Source organism: Ceratosolen solmsi, unplaced genomic scaffold (assembly GCF_000503995.2).
Source record: "Ceratosolen solmsi marchali unplaced genomic scaffold, CerSol_1.0 scaffold15, whole genome shotgun sequence".
Lineage (NCBI taxonomy): Eukaryota > Metazoa > Arthropoda > Insecta > Hymenoptera > Agaonidae > Ceratosolen > Ceratosolen solmsi.
Window position 1 is genome coordinate 4,438,984 of NW_011948434.1, and position 27,089 is coordinate 4,466,072.

Consider the following 27,089-nt stretch of genomic DNA (forward strand, 5'->3'; position numbering starts at 1 on the left):
AATATTGAGGAAAAGATACGGTTTATCACAATTACCGATACGATGTTGATGTTTAGTACTCGGGGCAAAGCTTCTCCCCAATTGTATTATAATGTACCGGTAGATCGAATCACTGTCTGGTAGTTACAAAAGTATCACGATTTTTTTTTTTTTTTTTTTTTTTTTTAATTTTGCACATATCGAGTACGTGGCAATATTATGACGACTTAGTGGTAAGAGAAGTCGTGGTATCGGGCATCCGAAAGCACAGCATAATTGGCTTAAAATAAGGGAAAGAAGACTGTCGATGTGGAGAGTATAGTAACTATATGCTAAGCTAATAAATAGAGAGCTCGGGCAGGCGAACGAGAGAGCGGGAGAGAGAGAGAGAGAGAGAGAGAGAGAGAGAGAGCACGAGAGAAAGAGGGCGTAAGAGAGCGTGAGAGAGCGTGAGAGAGAGAGAGAGAACACGAGAGAAAGAGGGCGTAACACAGCGTGAGAGAGCGTGAGAGAGAGAGAGAGAGATAAGGAAACTAGCCACTGGAAAAAGAGCGAGAGGGAGGCAAGCGCGCTCCCGCGATAAGCAGATAACCCCGACTCGCTTTTTCTTCGGTCCCCGTCTTTTCTCGCCCCGCGCGCACGCGGGGGTCGAGAGGTCGCACGTCCACGCGCGCGCGCACGCACGCACTCCCTCGGCCACGGGACACACGTAGCACGGGAGCACGAAGGCTTCTCGCACTTTGGACCGCGCGCGCGAGACTCGCGACTTAAGTTGGACTAGACCGCATTCCGGTTGCTCAGTGCCTCACCGACAACTCACCAAGGCGCAGCGCCAACTACCCCCGGGAGCAGCCGAGGGACGCCGAGCTCTCAACGCCACTTGGACATTACGGCTGCATCATGGCCCTCTAGTCGGCCTCCGTCCAGCACTTCCTAAAGAGAGAGAGAGAGAGAGAGAGAGAGAGAGAGAGCGTGTGAGAGAGATTGAGAAAGAGAGCGTGTGAGAGAGATTCAGAGAGAGAGAGAGAGAGAGAGAGAGCGATAGAGCACGTGGAGAAGCGGTTGGTGGAGCACGTGGTGACCCCCCCACCCCTCGCGACCACTGTATTGGCTTGTCGGAGGACACACGCCGCGGCCGTCCCTTTCGCACCCCCAAGCTCAGTAACGGCGGCAGCAGCAGCCTCCCTTTGTCGATTCGTTATTAACGCAGGCGCGTGGAAAATGTCGGCTACAGAGTCGAGGAGCTACACGTCCAATGGCAGCATGATCGTTGTGAGCAACAGGTTACCCTTCGTCTTGAGGAGGAACGAGGCTACGGGGAAGCTCGAGCGCAAGGCCAGGTAAGTCGCGAGTAGCCTCTCTTTCCTTCCTTCCTTCCTTGTTTCCTTCTTCGCTTCCTTCTTTGCTTTCTTCCTTACTACCTGGCTTCCTTCATTCTAACATTACCTCCCTCCCTCCCGTTCTTCCCCCATTCGTCGCACCTTCCTTCCGTCCTTCCTCCTTCCTTTCTTCTTTCCTTGATCCTTCCTTCCTTCTTTCCTTCCTTCCTCCTTCCTTCCCTTCTTCATTCGGTACTTACTTTCGTCCAGCTTCCGATACGCTTGTATTGCTTGAAAGCCAGTTTTTTGTTGTTGATATATTAGCTTTGTTTACGCGGCGACTCGTTGCAATCAAGCTCTTATTTGGACAATTTGTTTATCATGTCGGGCATGTAATCAATGTAAATAATTGGTTATTGAAATTGAGTTGTAAAATATTGTCAAATGAATTTGCAGTAATTATGATATTGTTAAAGATTTTAATCTTGTTTACCATTAGATCTACATAATTTATGAAAATCAGAGTAAATTGATATAAATGAGCGAGTCGAGTCTGTTCTGTTCAAACGCTTCAACGTTTCTTTAAATGACATTACGCATACTATTATTCACGCATAATCTATTTATTTATTTATTTTTATTAATTTTATTAGTAATTTGCAATTACATAGCCTGTTAAAATTGGCATCTTATGTCTCTTAAGTGCTTAAAGTGCCAAATAAAAAATCTGCCATCTAATCCGGGAGCTTATATTACTGTTATAATCTATGCGGATATTTCCTGTGAAAATATTTTACTATCAAACAGATTATTTAAAAACAGCTTTGTTCAAGTTCCGATTAAAAATACTGTTTATGAATATGAGTGACTATTGGCAGACATTTTAAAATAGCGATATATAGAATTACTTTGATAATAGTAAATATAATTCCAATAAACACCAATAAGTGAAATAAAGAAGTTGGTTCTGCATCACGTGGTACTTCGTGATTTATGCTTAATTAAAAATAAACTTTATTAATGAAATATTATTTTTCGATGCAAATTTCCTTGTAGGCTTATATCTATTTTATTGTTCATTTAAGAATTGAATACTGATGCATTTTAGCGAAGATAACCTAACATTAATAATGTTATTGATGCCTCTTTATCGAATGCCCTATGCAGTGTGACATTAAGTATTGACGTTTTATTTTTACCCCAAAACGATTCAAGATTTCACAATATTGGAATAACAGTATTAGGTTGCGCAATTTTATAGTCAATCTCGCTTATTTTTTTTTTACCGTTATATGAAATACATTTTATTTTATTATAGGAATTCAATTGTGATTGCCGTGCAGTCACGAATTAATCAATATTATTGAATTAGCTTAAATTTTTCTATTAATAATTAGTTGAATAGACGTGACATTCCAACTCCTTACATTAATATTGATTTTAACTTATATAATGAAGCATTTTTTAAATTAATTACAATATAACCTTCAATGCTAAGTGTTTTTAATTGCCCTTATTATTATAGTCTTTAGATATTAATAGATGTATATTTAAAGTTTTGCTTTTAGGACAACTGAATACTTTTATTGACAATGACAAGTAAACAATTTCTGCATCTCATTAGATTATTAAGAAAATTTAGTTACTATCTCGTTTCACTGCACTTTAATATTTATTACATTTTCAAGATAGAATGCCTGTATTTTACTTAAAGCCTCAAGAATGACAAGAAAAAAAGAAAGCAACATCATTTTAGTAATAGTATAATAGATTGAAATAAATATACAATTACCGAGAAAGGACTCGATATGTCCATACAATCGCAAAGGAATAAAACAAAAGTGGAAAATAACTTTGCGTTCATTCGTCCTTAAAGGTAATAATATCATATTGAAATTTTAAATGCTAATATAAAAAAAGGTGCTTCGCTATGATTATTAAATATTTAAGTAAATGATGTATTTAATGGACTGTAATAATGGCAATGAGAGTGCGCTTGTATAAAAGAAATTTTCCTATTCTCGTCGCCGTTGCAAAGTCTCTCGAATTACTATAATATTGTTACTCGTAGCAATAAAAGCTCATATTGTGCTATTGCTTTCGCTATTCTTTGGCTGATCTATTATCAAATAATATACGTATTGTTTTTTGTTTCTTTATTTTTTTAAATGAAAGTCCTGCTTTTATCGAAAAATAGCGTGCGTCATAAGAAGCGACCGATTGTTGGTGTGTGAGTCGCTACGTAAATGTGCGCATTAAAATGTGAGAGGGTTGAACGTCAAAAGTGATTTATCAAAAAATAGACAGCGCGCCGCCTCTCCCGATATCTAGAATAGACTGTTTTTTTTTTTTTAAAGAAAACTTTATGCTCTGCTATCTTTTTTCTCTCATTCTTATTAAATGTCGAAAGAAACAGGCGATAAGTATACGCGTATTTGTATTTATACGTAAAATTTCAAGATGAGCGATAGAGCAAGAGATACATCCTCAACTATTTCTTACCTTTTATTGGTAAGCGAGCAATAGTCCATAATCTGATTTCTATATACATATTTTTATATAATTATTAGTTTACGCATAGTATTTTGAAAATTTTATTTCAATATTTTTTATCGATATTTTCTATTTTTTTTCATGATAATTTTCTAATATATAATATTCTTGTTATAGCTTATATATTACTTTATTAGCTTCGTGTTCAAGTCAAACCTTATTTAAATTACGAATTTAATATTTTATCTATTTTTTATATTTAATTATTTGTTATTATTTGACATTTGAGCACTAATACTGTATATAAATATAATTATATAAATTATAATTATACATCGGAAATAAATTAATGAAATATCTTAGGAATAATATATTACAACTATTTGTTTAAATATCAATAATCCTGTTATTCAAAAATACCTCATAATGAAGTATGAAATATAATCTTGAAGTTAGCAAAGAGAATTTTCGAACAATTTACGCAATATAATGTTTCATTATAAAATTAATTCTATAATAAATCAATTGGATGTTTTATCTAATTTTGAATCTTGTAAGTCATTGATGAATCGTTTTAGTTTTCTTATTTGAAGGGGCTATTACAATTAAAAGCTAAATGTTTAAACGATAGCACTACAAGATTTTTATTTAGTGAAATCTGGTCAATTTTATGTTTCTAATAATAATCTTTTTATAGCAAACGATCATAAATTTTTTACTTTTATAAAGTTTCAATATATTATTCAAGTGTTAATTGGACGAATACTTCATGTTACATAAAATTCCTAATGAATATTATTTAAGGTATTTTAATCATTCAAATTTTAATAAAATAATATATATTTACTTGTAATATGTAATATTTTAGATTATAAGTGCATTGTTTTTCAGCTATGGTATGCCCTAATTGTAATAGAAATCTATACAATTAATTATGTTAAATAAGGTTACAACTTTAATCACTTTTTATCGCGTTTTTAACAAATTTTCACGGACCTTATTATTATTATTATTATTATTATTATTATTATTATTATTATTATTATTATTATTATTATTATTATTAATGTTAATGTACTTTCTTAATACACAATATGTGTTTTGTATTGTATATTATATTGTTTTGTATATTATGAAATCGAATTAAAGGGAAAATTAATAAAGGCCATTATTTAAATTTATAGTTATATGAAATATTTATTTAGCTTAGATTTACTACGAAGGATAGTCTGTATAAAGAGTATTTTTATTTCATACACTTGATAATAAGTATATTTAAAAATATTTGTCTCTTATCATTATGTAATTTTTTTTAGCATTACTCTGTGCTTAATATTTAATTTTTATAATAATATTTATTCCCTTTCCAAGAAATTAAATAAAATTCGAAAACAAAAGCTTTTCTTTTAATTTAATATATATTCATCGTCTTGGCTATGTAATTATTCTTAGAAATCATATATATATATATATATATATACATATATATATATATATCGTAAATATACAATTTATATTAAATGTTGTGTATAATTTGTTATATTTGCAATAATCTTACATTGATCTGATATGCACAGCCAAATTATGTAAATTTTATTGAAATCTATCGAATACTCGATAGATATTTAGTAATAGAAGTAGATTAATTTCATTTTGATAATGAAGAAGCACACACGCAGCGAACATTCTAAAGCCAAACAAATTATTAAAATATTGAAGTAGCGTATCTAATGAAAAAATCGAACTATGCCGAGACAGCGTACAAGAAAATCACGTGAGCAACAGAAGAAAAAAGGGAATGCGAGGTTATCGTGTAATACATGAAGTGAGAGTTCGCATATCGATAAGCGGTGTAAAAAGGAGAGAAAGAAAGAAATGTAAAGAGAATTATTTGGTACATCTGACCTCTCTTGGCTTGTTATCACCAATCGCAAGCTCTCGCGAAGATGAAAATACCGATCTTCTAAAATAGGTCATTACGGGAGATCAAATGCGACGAGTTTTTACATTACGCGAAGAGCGGGGGAATAAGTTATCGAATCGCTGATAGATTCATGAAAGACGGACACCAATGCAGATTTGCAATCAAAAGATATGAAAATTTTTTTACACTCTCGTTTTTTAACTTTATACCATTCGTCTCTTTGCTCTTTTACATGTAATTTATGACTAAGAATTCATTAGTGAACTGATCAGATTCGACATTACGGTTAATGGAATAAATGCAACATTCGTATCTATCGGTGGAAGTTGAATTAGCTTAATAAATTAATTTATTTCTATTCTCTGAAATTTTTTCTTGTCAGATTTTCAATTATTTGTAGTAAGAATGATAAATATATCGAAACGTATATTTTCTTTTCTTTTTTATAATGTTTTTTTCTAATTCTTAAATGTTATAAACTATATTACTACAAATAATGTTTTTACTAATTAACTACAAATAAATAAAAGTAGAATAACATTGTACATTAAAATTATAAATGGTCTATAATTTAACAACAATGTAATATCCAGTTTTATCGTTAATTCTAATAGAAATGTTTATGCATAAGTAAGAAGTTTTTTTTTTAATAATAATTTTTATATTGTGCTTTAATTTATGTATACACGTACAATTTAGTTATATACACACAATCGAGTAATTCTTATTCAATTGTAATAAGAAATACAAGTTAATTTTATCATTTATTATTAAATTAATCTTTACGTACGTGTGTGTGTGTGTGTGTGTGTGTGTGTGTGTGTGTGTGTGTGTGTGTGTGTGTGTGTATGTTAATGTATACATTAAAAAAATATATTAAATAAGTTCCAACATTAATTTAACTCAAATTCACTATTTATTGTTTGAATTAAAAAGAAAAGTATTGTAAATTACTTATACCATAGCTCATTATAAAAATTGAATAAATTCGTAATAATTTTTCACATTCTCTGTTATCATTGACAAATATTTTATTAGTGCTTGTGACATCTGCTTTAATCGTATCGTAGTTGAATTGTATTTATCATTGCGTACTATTCTAAATTGAATTAATATGGATAGTTTTAGTAAGCTAATTTTTAACATTAATAGATCATGTTCAAATTTGTAAATAAATAATACTGAATAATTTAATTGACAATCGAATTAAAATATCAAAAGTTAATAACGATAAATTAAGAAATATTTTGTTCTTTCCTAATTAAATTATCACTTCCTTCTACATGTTTTTATTATTATTCATTCTAATAAAATATTCATAGCCATTGTTATAAAACCATTTACTCATTTTAAAATTTGAATTATTAATATTAATATATAGTATGACAAAAAATTAATATCGTTGTACGATGTTTTTTTTTTTCACAACATCGATATTTATTCTGAATGAATAAAAAAATTATTAAATGTACAACAATAATAAATTTAACATTGTCATTGAATAAGATTGTCTCCTTATAATTATTATCCAGTCTTCTAATTAATTAATCTCAAACATTTGTAATTGATATTTTCCATTTTTTTAATTATAATTAATAAATAATAATATATAAAAAATCTTAAGAATGACGAATTGGATAAATCTGCGAAATTCGATTAGGAAAATGAATGCATTTAACATTCTTTTATAATTTAAGTATAATTACATTTAAAATAATAGTAATAGGTTTCTACAATGTCATTAGCTTCGATTATTATTTTTATTTAAAGAATTGAAAAGTTTTTTTCCGTTTCACTTTTGAATATTTTTGTGTAGTTGTCGATAAATTCCGTTGATCAGCCCTAATTCGTGTAAAATTGAAACGCATTCTAAGGCAGAAGGCCTTTCTTTCATCTTATAGAATTTTAGAAATTTCTTAATATAGTAAATCCGCAATATGTGATATTATGCATAAAAATTACGTATAAATACTCGATTTTTCAATAAATATAATAATCTCATTTTGTAAGGAAACAATCGTTAAACAATAGGCTCGTGTATACACATATGAAGCCATTTACAAACTCCTCGTAAATAATTAGCATATAATTATGTCTGATTAATTATATTTAATAGCTTCTTCATCTCGATATAATTTCTAACCAAAACAATGATCAATTTAGCTGTAATAGTAAAGAAGCTTGCAAATAATTTTTAAACTATACGGAATACTTTGGAAACTTATAAAAGGGAAAAAGAACCATATCGAGCTATTTAGATTGAAGTCTGATCGAGTAGTTTTTCTTTGTTTTTCTAATAATATTCATACAAGGTCAGTCTTACAATCAACACGTGAATCAACTATAAGCGTAATTCGACTAAACCGTGATAACATTATACAACCATTGGAAAATACTTGCATTTATAATCATATAATGGCGTCAACGTTGAATACAGTGCCTTTAATGCAATGCGTAAATAGTATTCGTAATATCTATTTTCATGATTCATCATAGATTCATCATAGGAGATGCCGTATAAATATTGCAAAAACATTTATTTAAACTGTTCGTATGCTCCATATGTTTATGTTTATTTGTGCGATTTGTTTCAACACAGGAACAATGAAGTTTTTATGTTGTCTAATATTTTAATTTATATTGAAAAAGTTATAGTTGTATTTAAGATGTTATTAATATGCTTTCTCACATTATAATTCTATCATTTTCATAAATAATATTTAATCCTACTTTAACCAGCTTTCTCATAATCTATCGAAGTTTGTTATTTTTAAAGCTTATACTAATCAAAGGATCTGTTGATCATGAGCTAATTACTCAAGTACTAATTTGTGATACTTAATGTTAAGATAAACATAGTGACTAATATAATAGTACATAATATTGTAATATTTTTTTACCTTAATTATTAAATTTGTTGGATTGTAGGATTATTCTGCAAGTAAACGCGATAGTTTCTCAACATTGATCAAATGTATAGAATAAAAAAAATATCCAATAATACATCTGTAATTGATAAAAAGTAAAGAAAAATGTTTTGCCATCAACTGCGTTAAGCTTCTTTGGATGTGTGTGTTTTTTTTTTTTTTTTTTTTTTTTTTTTTTTTTTTTTTTTTTTTTAAACAAAGTCAAAGCACGTGATGTGTGCATGTGCAATGTATGTGAATGGCTGAGTGAACGTTGGTGTTTCGGTAACGACCTTACCACTGATGAAATCATGACATACGAGGCCACGCAAGCTTCATTATGCTCTTTTTCATTAATTCTTTCTTTCTCTTTATCCCTCTTCTCCCCTACAATCCCCTTCCCCGACAATCCCCGTCCTTCCGTTTCTCTCGCGGTCTCGGTCTCTTTTAAAGACGCATAGGATTTGGCAGTTAATAAGAAGAATTCTGCTTATTTACAATGAGTCGGATAACGATTTTAAATACTAAGAAAAATACTCAGCGCACCTAATGAGCTAGATTATTCGGATAAGATTATGTGCACTTAAAATGAAATGCCCTGTAACCGAAATACTTAGCATGTATTGTGAGTATTACGAAACTAATTGAGTGTGTTCAGGTTATTGAGGGCTTCGTTTAAGTTGTCTGAAATATGAGTGGCGATGATAATACTGATTGTGAGAATTATAATAATGATGATGCATAGATAAAGAAAAAACTTGTCAATGTTATATATATATATATATATATATATATATATATAATGTTATAAGGTAGTATTTACAATAGACTGATGCGTTACAATGATAAATACCATTGTCATGTCAGAATAGTATATGTGAATGCAGTGATTCACTATACAAAACAAATATTATTATAGAAGAGCTTTTTAACAATTAAATCAACAAGACATAATAATCTAAAGAAAGATTCACAGAATTTAATAGTTACATAGTTTTTAATATGCTTTAAATTATACTGAATTTATTATATTATTATAAGAAATTGATTGACTTTAAATTAAATAATTCAAAATTTTCTTTGTTTTAATTTATTCGAAAATATTAAAAATAAATCCTATTTGGAGAATTAGAGAATTTTAGAGAATAATATACAATGGAGAAAGATTTAATTGCGAAGCAAATAGAAGTAAAGATGACATTCGCTTCTGAATTTGTTTCTCTTATTATTAAAAAATTGATTTAAACAGTTACATTGCGAGAAATCGTTCTTTAGATATAATTAGTATAATAAAATTACTAATTTTGCTCAATATTCTTCTATCAATATTATTTATTTACTAATCATTAAAACTTTAATTGTATGTGCTAAATTTGTTTTAATTATGAAATTATTTTATTGTCTGTAGTATTAATATTTAATAAACGACTTATAAAGAATTATAATAATAACAAGACTGATGACGATAAAGACGGTAACAATAATAAATAACAATGATATTATTATCGATAACGATTATAGAACATAATATAAGATAATACTAAGAACAATAATAATGGTAGAATCACCAATCATTTGAATTTTAATGCCAAAAGTGCATCATATCTCTGATCGTTATAAGAGTATAAAATTAATTTGATTAATTTATTTGAAATGATTGAAATATTTTTGAGATAATTTGGTTGATTAATGGGTCGTTGATATTTTAAAAAAGCGATTGAGAAAAAAAAGAATAATAATGTTGTGTGTTAATTTTTTAATAAAATATAATTTAAAACATTATTAATTCTTGAAACATTATTAAACAATTTCAAATAATATTGTTGCATTTATTACAGAAAATTATCTATTCGTAATTTTTATATTTTTAGTTATTTATAACTATAAATTCTTATATTAACATGTTTAGAATAAGGACAATGTACTTTAAAATGATTAGAGTTTAATTAAAGAGAATCCAAGCTAGATGAAAGTGAAAAATACATTCCGCCTTCTTGTAGTCTTACATATATTTTATAACATCGCTAATATAGTTATGTAATTATATAATTTTTATAATCGTCATCATCGAGGATTAAGTATTATATATATTAAATCTGATATTAAAATTTAGCCTAAATTTTAATATTAATTTTCTTAACGAAGATGTGAACATTTTTTCTCTCTCTCTCTCTCTCTCTTTTTTTTTTTTTTAGAAAGATTATTAATTTTATTAGGGTTAGTAAAAAGGGTTAGTAAAGAGACATTATATTTTTTATTCGATTCATATTGTCATTTATATGATGACGTAAGCGTGCGATTTTGCGCTATTATACTGATACGAGGACGACCAAGGAAAAATCATTGACATTTACAAAATAAAGTGCCACGTTATCATTGTTGTTCCGAGAAATACCTGAAGCTATGATAATGCAAAAATTATTTTGATAACTATATACTGTAAATATTAGAAAGTTTAGTTTTAAAATTTCACCAATATTAATAAACAAATAACCGTCATTCTAATAGTTTTTCGAATGATCAAAAGTTTTTTTACCTTTCAAATGCTGAACAGAAAGTTGTATTTTTATAGAAAGTTTTAAAATTTTATTTATAATGAAGTGATTATTTTTATCTTTTATTGAAAAATTTTGTATATATTTGAACATATATCTATAGTTACAAATTAACCGAATCTATTTTCTACATTAGTTTGAATAAAATATAATTTTTAAATTAGAAAAACTAAATTTCGAACATGTATCATCTTTTCTTACAATAATTTACAAGACTTTTATTACTTAATAGTCTAACGCAGATAAATGTATTTCCATAAAAACATTTTTTGGATCGAAGAAATTCGATTATTGAAATTAAAATTATATAAACTTATATAAACTTATATAAAACAAAAGAAATTTTTTTTTATATTTGAGATGAATCAATACGCTCTACTTATGTATTGTTAATAATGAAATATTATCAATATGATTGTTTTTTAGCGCTGGTGGTCTTGTTACTGCTGTTGCTCCAGTGGTTATAAACGGAAATGGAGTTTGGGTTGGATGGCCAGGAGTGCATATGGATAATCCGAACGAGCCTATTCCTGAATCTGATCCAAATGACAGGACACCCACTGCTGGATTGTTATCTCGAAAAGTAAGGGGATAAGCTATATTTCGTTATATATTCAATATATTATTATAAAAATATGAAATATAAAATACGTGAGATTCAAATATCTACGTAATATTCTTTTATTTTATAAGTTATTCTAGTACAGCTTTTCACGTGTCATTTGTAATCTATGTCTTGTTTTGTGGGGGACAAGGGACAATTTTTAATTATATTTCATTTGCTTATTACCGTTGAATTTGTAAATTGCAATAAAATTGCAATATTAGAGAAACACTTAATTATATAATTATTTTATAATTTTATTGAAATTAATTTTTTCATAACCTTTCATAAGTCTTAATTCGTGTATAAAAGAAGATGAATGAGTATTATACTGTTTATAAACAATTAATTTTATTCGGTTTGAATATGAATTAGATTGTGAAATTGTGTATAGTTTAATTGAAATCTGTGATCGTTGGGTAATAAAGGCATAGTTCTTTGAGAATATAATTGAATCTACTTGTGGATTTTCTAAACCGTCAAAACTATATATAATAATCGATATTCATGTATACGGCTGCATTGTATGTATCTTTTAATTGGAAAAAGTTTAAAGTTGAATATTTGTGTATTATGAGTTTTAGAAGCACTTGTAATATATTTTTCTATGCTTTTCTAAAAAACTTGCATATTTTATCTCACATAAAGTGTTTATTATAATCACTTCATCCATTTGCGACTTAATTTCCATGATATATTCACATTAAAATTATTAATCTCATGTATTAATATTTATCACTTAATTAATCAAATTGTTTATTCAGTAATTTATTTAGATTAATGTTCTAGGTATTAATAGTTTCTTTTCAAATATTTAAATGAATATTTTAGAAGAGATAAAATGTGTTTGCTTGAAATTTATAATATAAATTTTGGTTTTATCTTTGAATACTTACAATTTCATATTTCTTTCATCCAAATAATATTGATTTCTTATAAACTTATAGAATACTTTAGTTATAAGCTGTTATTGATTGATCAGTCGACGTTTAAATAAGTACAAAAGTAATTTTTTTCGTTATTTATTTGTTATTAATTAGATAGAAATTTGCGATAAAAAGAATATTTAACTAATTTTCCTAATACATGAATGAGCTCAAGACAATTTTGAGAAAAATGTTTACAAAAAATTTCTTTATTATAAGATTTTAGAATTTTAGTTTTATAGATGCATTAATTCGTTAAACGTAAATTTATTGTTTTTAAAATGTTTGAAATAATTTCAGTCTGTGTAATCTTAATAATTATATTTATTTTGTAAATAGCGTAGAAGTAATTGTAAAACATTTACATAAATCTTATATAGAGAAACAGTAGAATGTATAAATTTGCTAATACTTATTTTATTTTTCAAGAGATATTAAATAATATATTATAATTATAAATTAATAATAAGTATTCTAAAAATTAAGTTTATAAACTTTGTTATTCTAAGTTTCTCATTTTTATCATTATTTATCGTATCATATTTTATTATTGACCGACCGTACATTTTTATCAAAAATAAACTAAATGACGCAAATATACAATCAATTTAAGTCGTAACAACATCTTTACTTTTTTTATTAGCGGTCATTGTGAACTTTGATTAAGTGATCAAGTTAATTAATTTTGAATTTAGTTTGACACATTTAATTTATATATATATATATATTTAATTAGATTTAATATCACAATCGAACGTCATTAATATTGTATATGTTATAAGATCTAAATTCTATTATATGTAGATAAAATAAAAATTTTAAATATTTTAGAAATTATGAGAAATTTATAAATAAACTTCTTGACTTTACACAGGTGGTATGAAAGATATATGTATTTATCATTAAATTCATTGTTAGAATTATTTTACTCGTTCATAACTTTTTGTTAATCTATTTGAAAAAAAAATTACAGTCTTGTCAATAAATATATATAAAAATTTGAATTTTTAAGTAAAATATCTCTATAACTATGGATGTATATCAGCTAGAGAAATATTGATTGAACAAAAAAAAAAAAAAAAAAAAGAAAAAAAAGAAAATTTTTAAAAAAAAATCTTTTTATGTATTTCAAAGATTAACCAAAATCGTCGAATGTAATGAATAATATCAATTTTTTAAAAGTTCGTAATGTCACGCTATGAATAATCGGTTTTCAACGTTGAGCAAATTATTTCTTTCTAACTATAAAATTGAATGATACATTTCTATAACTGAAATCCCTTGCACAATATCTGATTATACAATATGTGTCTACATATAAGCTCATTCAAAATACTTTTTATGATAATATAATAGTATCACTAGAAACGTTAGAGGATGGATCTTCATTGAATTTGTTTTTATGAATGCGTTTAGTTAAACGTATTAGTGAAATGAATTATTTCAGTTTTTATTTGAATTTTATTAGTGATAATTTAATATCCAAAATAATAAATTTGTCTTTCGATATAATAATCTATCATTTATCGATTTTTAAATTTCGGCAAATACTCCATTAACTATTTCAATATTTTGAAGAATATTAATTATTATGCAATTGGATTGACACTAGATAATGTAATATGTATAATGAATGTTTCTATTATAAATTGTTTAAAAACCTGTCTTAAATAAATTCTAGTTTTATGCGATTGTCCACAGCTATAATAATACACTTTTCATTTCGTTTCATATTTTTCATATATCGTTATAACGAAGACATAAAAATGTGTTGTTTTAATGGAAAAATAGGAAAATAAATGATGATTAAAAAAAAAAAAAGAAGTAGATAAAGGTGAAGAGATAACATTAAACTGAATTTAAAGTAAATAGGTCATGATCAAGTATAATAGATAAATGTGAGGAAATGTATAGGAAATGTATGCGCACATGCGCTAATGAATTAATGGACTTTTGGGTTTTTAATGCTACAGTAAAATTCAAAATCAGACGATTTTTTGTTAAGTTCCAAACTTTAATGCGTTCCTAGAATTCTTCGACTAAGATGAGTTCGTTGGTAGACAGATATTCTTTGTTCCGATGACTAATGTTTATACAAATAAATAATTATATATAAATATATACAAATAAACTGATTAGGTTCATTAGGATCTTCACAAGTACATATTCTCTTATTAACTACTATAGATTATAATTGAAGGCCGTATCCTCAATATATTTCGAAGTACTGATAGTAAGCCTGAAAGCAATATCGATAAGATTAATTAACCGAGTGTATGTAACGTAAAAAAAAAAAATACATTTCTCAATTACTTTAGATTTAACAGTCAAAATTTTGTAATCTTAAAAATATTATTTATTAAGGCTAATATCATTCGATAAAAGAAGCTTTAAGTAAAAGTAATTAAGGAAGGGATGTAAAATTGTATTGATATGTACAATTAAGTTAAAATTTAAGTAAAATGATATGCTTATATCAAATAAAGTGAAATTACAAAGTGTAATATTACAAATAATTTTTTTAGTTGCAAGTTTTAATGATACATTATTCTATTGACGATATAAAGTAATTCTCGATAAATACTTATGAATTTTTATTTCCTGCAAAAATGTATAATCCATAATACAAACAATAACTGATAAATGACTGCTATTATAGAATAATATTATATGGCAATAAATTTACACATTTCAGATATAAGAATATACAGTCATGTATTATTAAAAAAGTTTAAATATTCAGGTTAAATATTAAACATTAAATTGATTCAGAAACCTTGCGACTTCTGTTTAGTAATGTATAAGATTTTATTTATTTATTACATAATTATTTAAAAAATTAAATTAATTATGAGCTATTAATTGAATTCAGAGTTAAATGGATTTCTTATTGAAGATTAGTTAAATCAGTTAGAGATTAGTTGCCTGACAAAACGTCGATTTAAAGAAAACTAGTTATTAATTTCATAATAATTAAGTTTTTATTACTCTAACATTCTAATATTATAAATAATATTAAATTAATTCTATCATCTAGTCATTGTCGACCAAATTGCTTGAATTTGATAAATTTTTAGTTTAATTGTAAGTTACATTATATAAAATTCTATAGTCGCTATTTAAAAGTTTAAGTGTCTTTTTGAATAATTAAAAAATTGTATAGCTGGTTATTATATTATTTCGACTTCATTATAATATGTATTATTACAATTGTGTGTATCGGATTACTTAAAAAATGTTCGGCTTATTAATTGTTGAATATATATTAAGAATAATGTACATTGCTAACAATATTTAAGTTTATACATATAAACATAGAAATTGAACTTTTTAAATAGTTTATTGTCATGATTATTTTTTTTTTTTGTAAATATTTTTAATATAAAACATTAATAATAAATATTTCTATAATACTCTTAGTCAAAATAAACTGTAATTAGCTATAAAGTAAGGTAGAAAGGAAACTATTTTTTCGCGTTTTTGCGATGATGAGGATAAAACGTTTTAATTTTACAAAATAACGTCTGAAATAATTTATTATGCATTCGTTTTTTTTTTTATTTCATTCTTGTAAATGATTTTTAATGTCATATATACTTGTATATAACATCGTGAAAAGGATATTACCATGATAAATTGAAATTTAATGAATTCAAGTAAAAAAGAAATTTTCTTTCATGTATATATTGGAAAAATAATATTTAAGCTTCAAACTTGGTATCAATTATTTACAATACAGAAGGTACAATTCAAGGTGAAAAAAAAAAAAAAATATATATATATATGCTAAGATTTCGATTAAAAATATATCAATTATACAGAGTCATACAAATTTATAGAAAGTCTTTAAATAATCAAAAAATTTATTTTATAATGTTGAATAAGTTTGTCATTGTATTCTACATTGAAAGTAATTGGTACCAAGTTTAAAGCTTAAAAATTATTATTTATAAAAATTATAAATTATATCAGTGGTATAAAGATGCGTCGTAGTACAATTAACAATTTTATTAAATTTCATTTATTATTCAGAAGAAACCCTGAATAATATTGAAAAATTCTTTTATCGACACAACTGTACGATACGTAGATGACATGTACATTAATTTATCTTTAATTGTACATCATCATATTTATAAAATATTTTTTTAACTTGCATACACTTATCAACTACTTTAAAGATTGATTATGTTTGTAGTGCAATAAAAATACTTTATTAATATGTATAGTCTAAAAGAAGAAAAATATGTTTATTCATTTTCGGTGATTGTATTAAAGATATTACTTATTTATTAGGGCTGATCTGAAGGTTTATTTTTGAAATTTGTAATAAATTTATAAATAATAATGAAAGGAGTTTCAGAATTCCAAGTACCAATTAAATTGAAAAAAGAATAATAAATTTTCAATAAAATATTTAACTTTCAGATAAGTGGTGTATTTGAAAATCAAAAAAATATTAATAAAATGAGGTTGTATTGTTTAAAGATAGATTACGATGAGATCTTAAGTTAACGCGTAAATATTACTAAAAATAGAAATACTATTGTTGAAATATTATTCTAGATAAAACAATTATTCGTATTTTATTATCTTGTTAAAGATTTTGTAAAGTAATAGAAATCTGTACTTAAAAATAGGGAAAATTCAAAAGTTAAAATAAAACAAATTCTTTTAAATTTTTTTCAGTTTTTCAAAATTAAAAAATCATCTTGAAAATTTCATTGATTAATGATAAAAGATATATATAGTCTGCTTAATAAAAAAAATATTATACAGTTATATAATTTAACTATAAAAATAATTTTATAGTATATTTATCAGGTATTTTAATTATTATAATCAGTCCATTATTTAATGTACATAATTTTTAATATTTTAAATATTTTGTTTAATTTCAATAGTTTATAATAAATAGTTCAAAATATTGTAAAATTCTCTATTTTCATTCATTTCCAGAGGGAACATTAATTAAACTTCCCCTTTAATTACATTTATTAATCTATAATGGCAAAAATTTCTAATAATTCGTTTTCTTAATTAAATTAAAATAAAGTAATTTAATTTAATATATAAAAATTATTAGTCAAGGTATGAAAAACACTGTTATTTTTTTTACAAAAAGGGATTACTATTAGATCAGTGATATTAATTGAGTTCATTATTTAATTATTAAATTTATGTTTGTATATATATATATATATATATATATATATACATATATATATAAATATACATATACATATACATATACATATACATATACATATACAGAGAGAGAGAGAGAGAGAGAGAGAGAGAGAATATATGTGTTACGGAATAAAAAGGAATAAAAAGCTTATCAGTTTTTATCGAGAAAGCCAAATGTTATTTAGTTAATTTTTATCTTCAAGTATATACATTGATTCAGTTGTTGTTATTTGAAATTCATTTTGCTAATGGGTTTTTAATAAAATAATAAATTTTGTATCCTACTTTATGAGATAGCTTTTGTGAATATTACAGATACATTTATTGTAATTGTTGTCATGAATTCATCATAATTATTCTTATAAATTCCATCATATTAATGGAGTCTGTTTTAATAATTATGTAGTTGAATAATTATTCAATTTTCTAAATTTCTTTTACACGTCGGCTATTAAAAAAGAGTGAAGTAGTAAAATGATTGGGAAACATAATAGCGAATGTAAATACATCGAAGAGTAATGATCGATGAAGTATTATGAGAAATTTATATTAATTTATTCTTTTTACATTATCCACGGATTTGGCAATTTTATTTTTATTTACCAATAATCTAGTATCCGTATACTTTTGACTGCTTTATTTAAAAAAAAAAAAAAGACCGGTATTTTTTTTATTTTTCCTTTTTTCGTATATTATCTCGTTATTTCTAGAAATGCGTTTACTTACATTCGCCGTTATTGCATCACTATTTCTGTGATTGTGCATGAACTCTTAAGATTTATATTTTATTAAATTGCTGTATACTGTATTCCAATGGAATTATGATGTTAATTTTAGCCGATTATAGTTGTAAGAACTATATGTTAGGTAATTAATTAGATCAATATGATTCTTCATTCAACTACTTTTACATCGTCTTTTTATTATTTCATTTTGCCATCGATATCATTAAACTTTAACGTACTCTGTCTAATGATAATAAGTTAAAGTCACATATGCATGTCACATATGCAAGGACATGGGAATAGTTAGTAGTTACGTGATGTGAGTTTATAAAAAAAATTATCTCTATCATAAGTATATTAAATAAATTGAAAAGTGTAATAGAATCTTTCATACTAGTGACTATTCGATTATTTTTAATTTACTTTCATTTTCAGTGATGTGCGCAAGACAAACACATATAATATAAAAGTATTATAAACGAATAGTAAGTTTAGTTGAATTTGTTGGGATGATTTACAGGTTGTGGCAGTGCATGTGGAGCCCACAATTTTCGACTCGTACTACAATGGCTGTTGCAACGGTACTTTCTGGCCACTTTTTCATTCGATGCCAGACAGAGCGACGTTCATCGCGGATCATTGGAAGGCTTACAGTATTGTAAATGAAGAATTTGCTGCGAAAACGGTAAAGCCCTCGGCATCTTGACGAAACTAAAAGAGGAGTATTATTATAATTACAGGCCGACGTATGAGGCTTTCTCATTCTTTTCTCTCTCTCTCTCTCTCTCTCTCTCTCTCTCTCTCTCTCTCTCTCTTTCATCGTGTTTGAAAGTAGCGCGGTAATAGCGAGTAATGTCGAGAAAATATTGTCTTGGTTTGAAATTATAGAACTTGCGAGTAAAATTCAATCGATTACGGAGCATTATTGCCTATTGCCTAAATAATTCGTTAGTTCGATTTAATTCTTCAATTCAATAAAATTCTTGATAAATTAAAGTAAGATGAAGAGATTGAAGAATGATGTGGAAGAGCGAGACGTGGAGAGATTAATTCGGAAATTTGATTGTCGGGATAAGATAATGCATCGGAATTGGAATTTTATATTCGACTGGCATTAGTTCATTATTTATGTGTAAATTTATGATTTTTTGTCATTCAGGTCAGAGCGTTAGAACAAATACACAAGGAACAAGAAGGTCAGAGTAATGGTACACCGCTAGTTTGGATACACGATTATCATTTAATGTTGGCTGCCAATTGGGTCAGGCAGGCGGCCGATGACAAAAATCTTAAACTTAAGCTCGGTTTCTTTCTTCACATTCCTTTTCCTCCGTGGGACATCTTTCGATTGTTCCCCTGGGCAGACGAAATCCTTCAGGGAATGTTAGGTAAGATTTAAAGATACTCGTAAGTGGGTGTAGAATTTTATGGATTGCGACGAGTCATTGACGAACGCGTTTATTAAATGAAAAATGACGTACATGACGGGCGACAATAATGCTCTTCTTATCATTAAAGATTGTTCTGTTTATAAATAAGGCACAATAATAAGCCAGAATATTGTTTTGTCGAGGATATCTTTCAAATTATCGACATAGTCGGCGAAAAGCCATCGTTTCGTCTATCTCCCTGGATCACTGGCAGCATTTCATTTTGCTTTGTCTCGCATTTGTTTTTATTCAAACGATAAGCCCTTTCACCTTGTGGATGATAATATTATTTCGCAACGCTATCTCGCAATTTCTTAGTTACTCAGGAATCACTAAAGTGGGCAAATCGAATGAAATGAAAATTAAAATGCCAGCAAAAGCATCGCTCGATGTGCTACGGTACAATGGTCTATTTGGTAATGTGCAGGATGCGACATGGTTGGCTTCCACATAGAGGATTACTGTTTGAACTTCGTGGACTGTTGTCAGCGTAGCCTTGGCTGTAGAGTCGACCGAAAGAATTTGCTCGTCGAGCACGGGGGTCGCACCGTTCGCGTCAGGCCCCTGCCCATTGGGATACCTTTCGATCGCTTCGTCTCCATGGCCGAGACAGCCCCCAAGGTCATGCTTACCAACCAGAAGATCGTCCTCGGAGTCGATCGGCTCGACTATACCAAGGGTCTCGTGCATAGGCTGAAGGCTTTCGAGATGTTGATGGAGAAGCATCTGGAGCATCGGGAACAGGTGAAAGGAGTTTTATATAATTTTGCCGTATTACCTATTATTGGGGGAGGGGGAGGGGGCGAATTTTTAGTCGAAGATCTATTGCAGCGAGCCTTTTGGAATATACAAGTTTATTTTACCTGAGAGCCACGCGTATCTGATTATCATTCGCTCTAGTAGATGAGAACATTTTAAATCTATTTGCTATATCATGTCTCCATCCGCTCTTTCTCTCTCACTCTCTCTCTCTCTCTCTCTCTCTCTCTTCCCAGCCTCCCGCAGCGATTATCGTTGCACAATTCGTTTTTCATTTTAAATTTAACGAGCGTCCCTTTCTACATTTTTACTGGCGCATACGGAATTACATAGTACGGGAAAAAAAAATATTTTAAAGGCCGACAAGAACGTCGCTAAATAATTTCACGATTTAAATGAATTTTTTTTATTCATAAGCTTCGATAATTGTCAAGTCTGAAGTAGTAAGTGTTTGCATCGAATGAAGACTATTGAACTCATTTTAATAGCAATCTTGTATCGCAAATAAAAAAATGAATAAAATTAACAAGAATAAAACTATGTCATGACGAAAATGTAGAATATAGTATGCGTAGCCTAAGATAAAGGAAAATCTGCGCGCTCGACAATAGTATTTTCTATTTGAGAATTTGTGTACAGTACATCAGCACTGCTGCATCCAAATCTCGTTGAAACAAACTACGTTTCACTCATGCCTATGCTAATTTCTCAACTTTAATCGATAAATTCGAAATAATTAATATACTTGTAAATTTAAGCTCCATTCTTATTAAGTAAATTACTGGAAAATTATCATTCTTCTACATTTTTAAATCTCATGCCCCCTCCCCTCCCTATTCCACGGCTAATATTATCATTCCAAATCCCTATTGAAATAACAAAGTAAACATAACCAGACGAATGAGCGAATTGAGTGAAATGCGCATTATTAGGTGACAATGCTGCAAATTGCCGTGCCATCGCGCACGGACGTGCGCGAGTACCAAGATTTGAAACTGGAGATGGACCAGTTGATTGGATCGATAAACGGCCGTTTCACCACACCCAATTGGTCCCCGATACGTTACATTTACGGTTGCGTCAGCCAAGACGAATTAGCAGCCTTCTACAGAGATGCCGCTGTGGCCTTGGTCACTCCACTCAGGGATGGCATGAATCTCGTCGCCAAGGAGTTTGTCGCCTGTCAGATCAATACCCCACCGGGTGTACTGATCGTTTCGCCCTTCGCGGGAGCCGGGGAGATGATGCACGAGGCCCTCATTTGTAATCCTTATGAAATCGACGAAGCCGCTGAGGTTATTCACAGGTAGGTGCAGTCACCAGGGCGCATTACCGGGCATTTACACCATTACCGTTTTATAATTACGCGCCGTATTATCTAATGCAGTGCAGAGATATTATTAGAACGCGCGAGGTATAACGGGAGTCCGGGAGTGGTAATTAAGTGGCTTGAAAACTAAAGGAAAAAAACAAAAACGACTCATTTGATTATAGAGCGTTGACGATGCCGGAGGATGAGCGTACGCTGAGAATGAATCATCTTCGGCGTCGTGAGAGATTATACGACGTTAACCACTGGATGAAGTCGTTCCTGCAGGTAATGGGCTCCCTGGAAGAGCGAGACTCGGTTGGCGCCACGGTCATGCAGCCCGTCACAATGGACGATTTTGACGATTATCTGAGCAAGTAAGTATCGAGGATGTCCGGGGGCGTGGATTATGGGCCCGACCAGCGCATGTAAAGCCAGTAACATTCGCACGCTGTTTATACATGAATTGCATGGCACTCTCACTTGGGTTTATTCTTAAATAAACACCCCCTCATTTTGCTTATTGGCTACCTGGATTGCAATAGACTTCTCCATCGGTGTTTTAAAATAAATTAATAATGATTATCGGGTACGATAATTGACGGCTTGTCACTATCGATATTAGCGAGAAAAATTAATAGTATAATGCGAATGTAAATCAAGGATCGAAAGGATATCGGTAATAGCATGGATATTCCATAAACTAAATTAATAATGCTGATGCTGTTATTTAGTCGAATAGATGACAGATGGAGTTGCGTGTACATTTCTCGGCCACGTCAATTTACTCGTATAACTTTTATAGACTTTTATAATTATACGGATTATCTTTATCCGTGAATAATTCCTCTTCGAATATGTAAGATCATACTGTGCAATAGAAATTAATCCGTCTTACAATACATTTATAATAACGCGAATTTAAAAAATTTTATAGTACGTAAATTAAAAATGTCAAATGGATTATAAGATTATAAAAAAAAGAATAAATTTTGTATCTTCGCTAAAGTATAATATTGTTAAATGTACATTAACATTAATTTTATTCGCGTTTATTATTATTTCTTATAAAAAAAAAAAAATTTTTTTTAAACAAACACTTATAAATTATCTAATACGTTAAAAGAACACAATTATGAAATGCAATGCTGTAATAATTGAACTATTTTGAATAATTGAATTATTTTATCAATTTTTCTATTTTAAAATATTTTCGAATACTAACTTTTTGCACAACTGAATTATGTCATTTATTATTTAATTGCAATTATTAAGCGTGTCATCAATTACCGTACATTAAAGTAGTATGATTCAGCCACGAATATATTTACATTGTCGATTACATTTTTTTTGCCTATCGACCAATTCATCATTTTAATATAAAAGTTGCGAGCACATGACTCATTACTAGGACGTGAAAAAAGTAATGCAATGTAATTATCTGACACTACTACGTGCAATAATAATATACCTTTTACTCTGCACTACTTACTTTTATATATAATGTCTTTATCTTCTCGTCCCGATCCTCCTCACTCGATTCATTACATATTAAAACAACTTATTTTCATTATTTTCATTTCTAAACAGCTCATTCGTAGATCGAACGTTCTCTCAAAGCTCTTTTTCATGATAAAATTTCTGTGAAAAAATAATGCACTTGAATTTCAAATTAAAATTACATGATTTTTAGTCTTAACATCGCGAGTAATTATCTAAATACTTGATTTTCTTTTCAACATTCTCGCGTTTTTTTTTTACTAAGAAATGTATTCTGATTAAAAAAAAAAAAAAAAGCAAAAAAAAGCAAAAAAAAAAGAAGAAAATTAAGAAAAATTAAATGTGAGGATTTAATCGTGGATCTTTTTAAAGTAAAACATCTTTAAATTACCGAATCGTTGAAACGAAATTTGAAAAAAAAATTTTCCTACGAACTCATAAATTCGTACAAATCGTATAAGTGACACATTCGTGTGACACGCGCGTGTGCGTGTACACTCACATACGTCAATTACGTTAAAGTTTGTCTTCAATGTTTTTGCAAGAAATTCAATTGATTATAATGTAACGAAAGCTCATCCTACAGAGTTGAATGATCGCTTGAAAAAAAAAAGCCTTTCAATTTATATATCTCATTACTTATATTCAACTATCTTTTCAGGTTCATTAATTCTATTTAACATTTAATGCTATTAAAACTAGTGCTATAAAAAAACTAAGCATGAGTTTGGGAACATCGCCGCGTAGGCTTTTTTCCATTATTAAATTGTGCATGAAGCAAATAAGATGCTAACAAAATGCAACATAATAAACGACTTATAATTCTTGACAAAAGTTCTTGATTATTATGAGAATATCGAGATTATGTGAGAATTAAACAGTGGATGAAAAAATTAAATATTAAAAAAAAAACAAAAAAAAAAAAAAAAAAAAAAAAAAAAAAAAAAAAAATGAAAGAAAAAAAGAAAAAAGAAAAGCATTAAAAAAAAAAAAAAAAATTATGTATATATGAGATGACTGCCATGCATTTTGAAAGCAAAATAAAAAATGGAATATTAAGAAAAGCTACGATCCAACAGTAATGCAAAGAGAAAAAAAAGTACATGAAAGGCGGGCCCGCGCGTGCGATGACAACCTAACTCATGATGAAAGCCGGGTAACGCTCAAATGATGGCGCATGTCCCCTAGGTATATCGGTGAGAATCACAAACTGGCCCTTCTACTGGACTACGATGGTACCTTGGCGCCAATCGCTACGCACCCGGACCTCGCGATTCTACCCATCGAAACGAAAAACGTGCTGCAAAGATTGTCAAATCTGCAGGACGTTTATATCGCGATTATATCGGGAAGGAACGTCAACAATGTTAAGTCGATGGTGGGAATCGAAGGAATCACTTACGCTGGCAATCATGGACTGGAAATTCTGCATCCAGATGGAAGCAAATTCGTGCATCCCATGCCAGCGGTCTTCGAGAACAAAGTCGCGTGCCTTATGCAGTCTCTACAGGATCAGGTAGGACTAAGCGAAACTAATAATTAACGCCTAAACCTTGAATATCAGTCCATCTTATCCGTGTCGATTATTTTATCGATCGTCTTCTACGATCCCCTTCTACTCTAACAATACCTGCAAATATTCGCACATATATGCAATTTATCTAATCCCGTTACGATAAATCACAATCCCATGTAATCCCATTGGATTAGAGAAGTCACACTATATACAGGAGAGTAATAATAAAGTAGCCAATAAAGTACCTTAAAAATCTATGTGCTATGCGTATAGTTAATATGTCGGTGTTGGTTGTTAATGCGTAGGTGTGTAAGTACGGTGCCTGGGTGGAGAACAAGGGCGCCCTCTTGACGTTTCATTATCGTGAAACACCGATGGAGCATCGAGCGCGGATGGTCGAGCAGGCGAAGAAGTTGATCGAGGACGCGGATTTCAAGGCTTGCGCGGCACATTGCGCCCTCGAGGCTAAGCCACCGGTGGAATGGAACAAGGGCCGCGCCTCCATCTACATCTTACGCACGGCATTTGGTCTCGACTGGAGCGAGAGAATCCGAATTATTTACGCGGGTGACGACGCCACGGATGAAGACGCCATGAAAGTACGATCGATTTTATTTACACTGATATACACTGATTTGCAAAGCTCATAGTAGGTAGTCGTGCATCAATCAATAGCAATCAACAAATAGCAATCAATGCATTCTTCTCACAATGACAATTGTTAATTATTAATATGTAATTATATGTTTGGGAGGTGTCGTTTGCGAGATATATTAGTCGTCTAAGCCGTGCGCATATATTATTCATAAAGATGCAATATCAATTATCCCAATGATGTAAATACAGTTGATTAATAAATACCAATTAAAGTTAATGATAATCGATTAACGATAAACATATGTGTAAAAAAGTTAAAATTATCATTATTGCTCGTTTGTTTAAAATTTTAAAGCTTATTTTAATGGCTTTTATACATTGATTTCCTTTAGAAAGTAGCGTGATTATCAAGTAAATTAAGTAGAATTTTGCGGCGTACCAGCTTATACTAATAATCGATAAAATATCCATGCGATTGGAATTAAAATTTGTTACCTTTCTTAACTATCTCAGTACGTATAATGTGCGTTAAAATTAGATGAATTACACATATTGAATAAGCATTAAAATTTTAGGAATTAATGTGTTCGTTGGTCACTTATTATGCGTTAGCTAATATATGTGTGCTTAACAATATTAATCTTAATATCTCCTACTAAAGTACCACCGTGATCGAGCATCCTATGCTAAACAACCGGTTTAGCTCAAACTTTGACGTTTCTCTTTAAATTCAGCAACAAATCAATCAATTAATCAATGCATTAATAATGATGAGTTTAACGGAATCGGTCGGTATAAATGGTTTCGTATATAAAATCAATATTTGGCCGTTCGTAATCATTAGATCATAAGTCATCTGTTTGCTTAATTATGCTTAACCACGCTTCTTTAATTACAAAACTTTTTAATTTCTCAATAGGCGTTGAAGGGCATGGCGGCGACGTTCCGCGTTGCTTCCTCGCACATAATCCGCACGTCGGCAGAGCGCCGTTTACCCAGCACCGACTCCGTCCTCACAATGCTCAAGTGGGTGGAGAGGCACCTGAGTCGCCGCAAACCTCGCAACAGCAACGACGTCTCATCGAAATTTCGCCGCGGCCACTCTGGCATCACCATGGAAATGTCCTTCACGCCCTCGGCGTAACAATACCACTTGTTGACGCACTCGAAGTCCTAGGACGGACGTTTTTCATCTCACTCCTAGGGCCGGTGGGGGCCTGTGGGACGCGTGTGCGTGTGCGTGTGAGTGTGCGTGTGCGTGTGAGTGCGCGTGTGCGTGTGCGTGTCTGTGTCTAATATCGTTCCCTCATTAATTCTAACCGGAAGCATCTAATGCAGCTTCCTAGGCTTTTATTAA

At 29.4% G+C, this 27,089-nt stretch overlaps 1 protein-coding gene across 1 annotated transcript; it reads left to right on the plus strand.

Moving 5' to 3' along the window:
* The first annotated feature begins 1,079 nt into the window (after window positions 1-1,079).
* On the plus strand, window positions 1,080-26,971 carry Tps1 (Trehalose-6-phosphate synthase 1). The gene is made up of 10 exons (XM_011502851.1): window positions 1,080-1,319; window positions 11,603-11,759; window positions 19,142-19,306; window positions 19,781-20,009; window positions 20,479-20,795; window positions 21,743-22,116; window positions 22,305-22,496; window positions 24,808-25,135; window positions 25,441-25,734; window positions 26,652-26,971. The coding sequence occupies exons 1-10, from the start codon at window positions 1,201-1,203 to the stop codon at window positions 26,874-26,876; spliced, it is 2,400 nt and encodes a 799-aa protein (XP_011501153.1). The 5' UTR covers window positions 1,080-1,200; the 3' UTR covers window positions 26,877-26,971.
* Window positions 26,972-27,089: the final 118 nt, after the last annotated feature.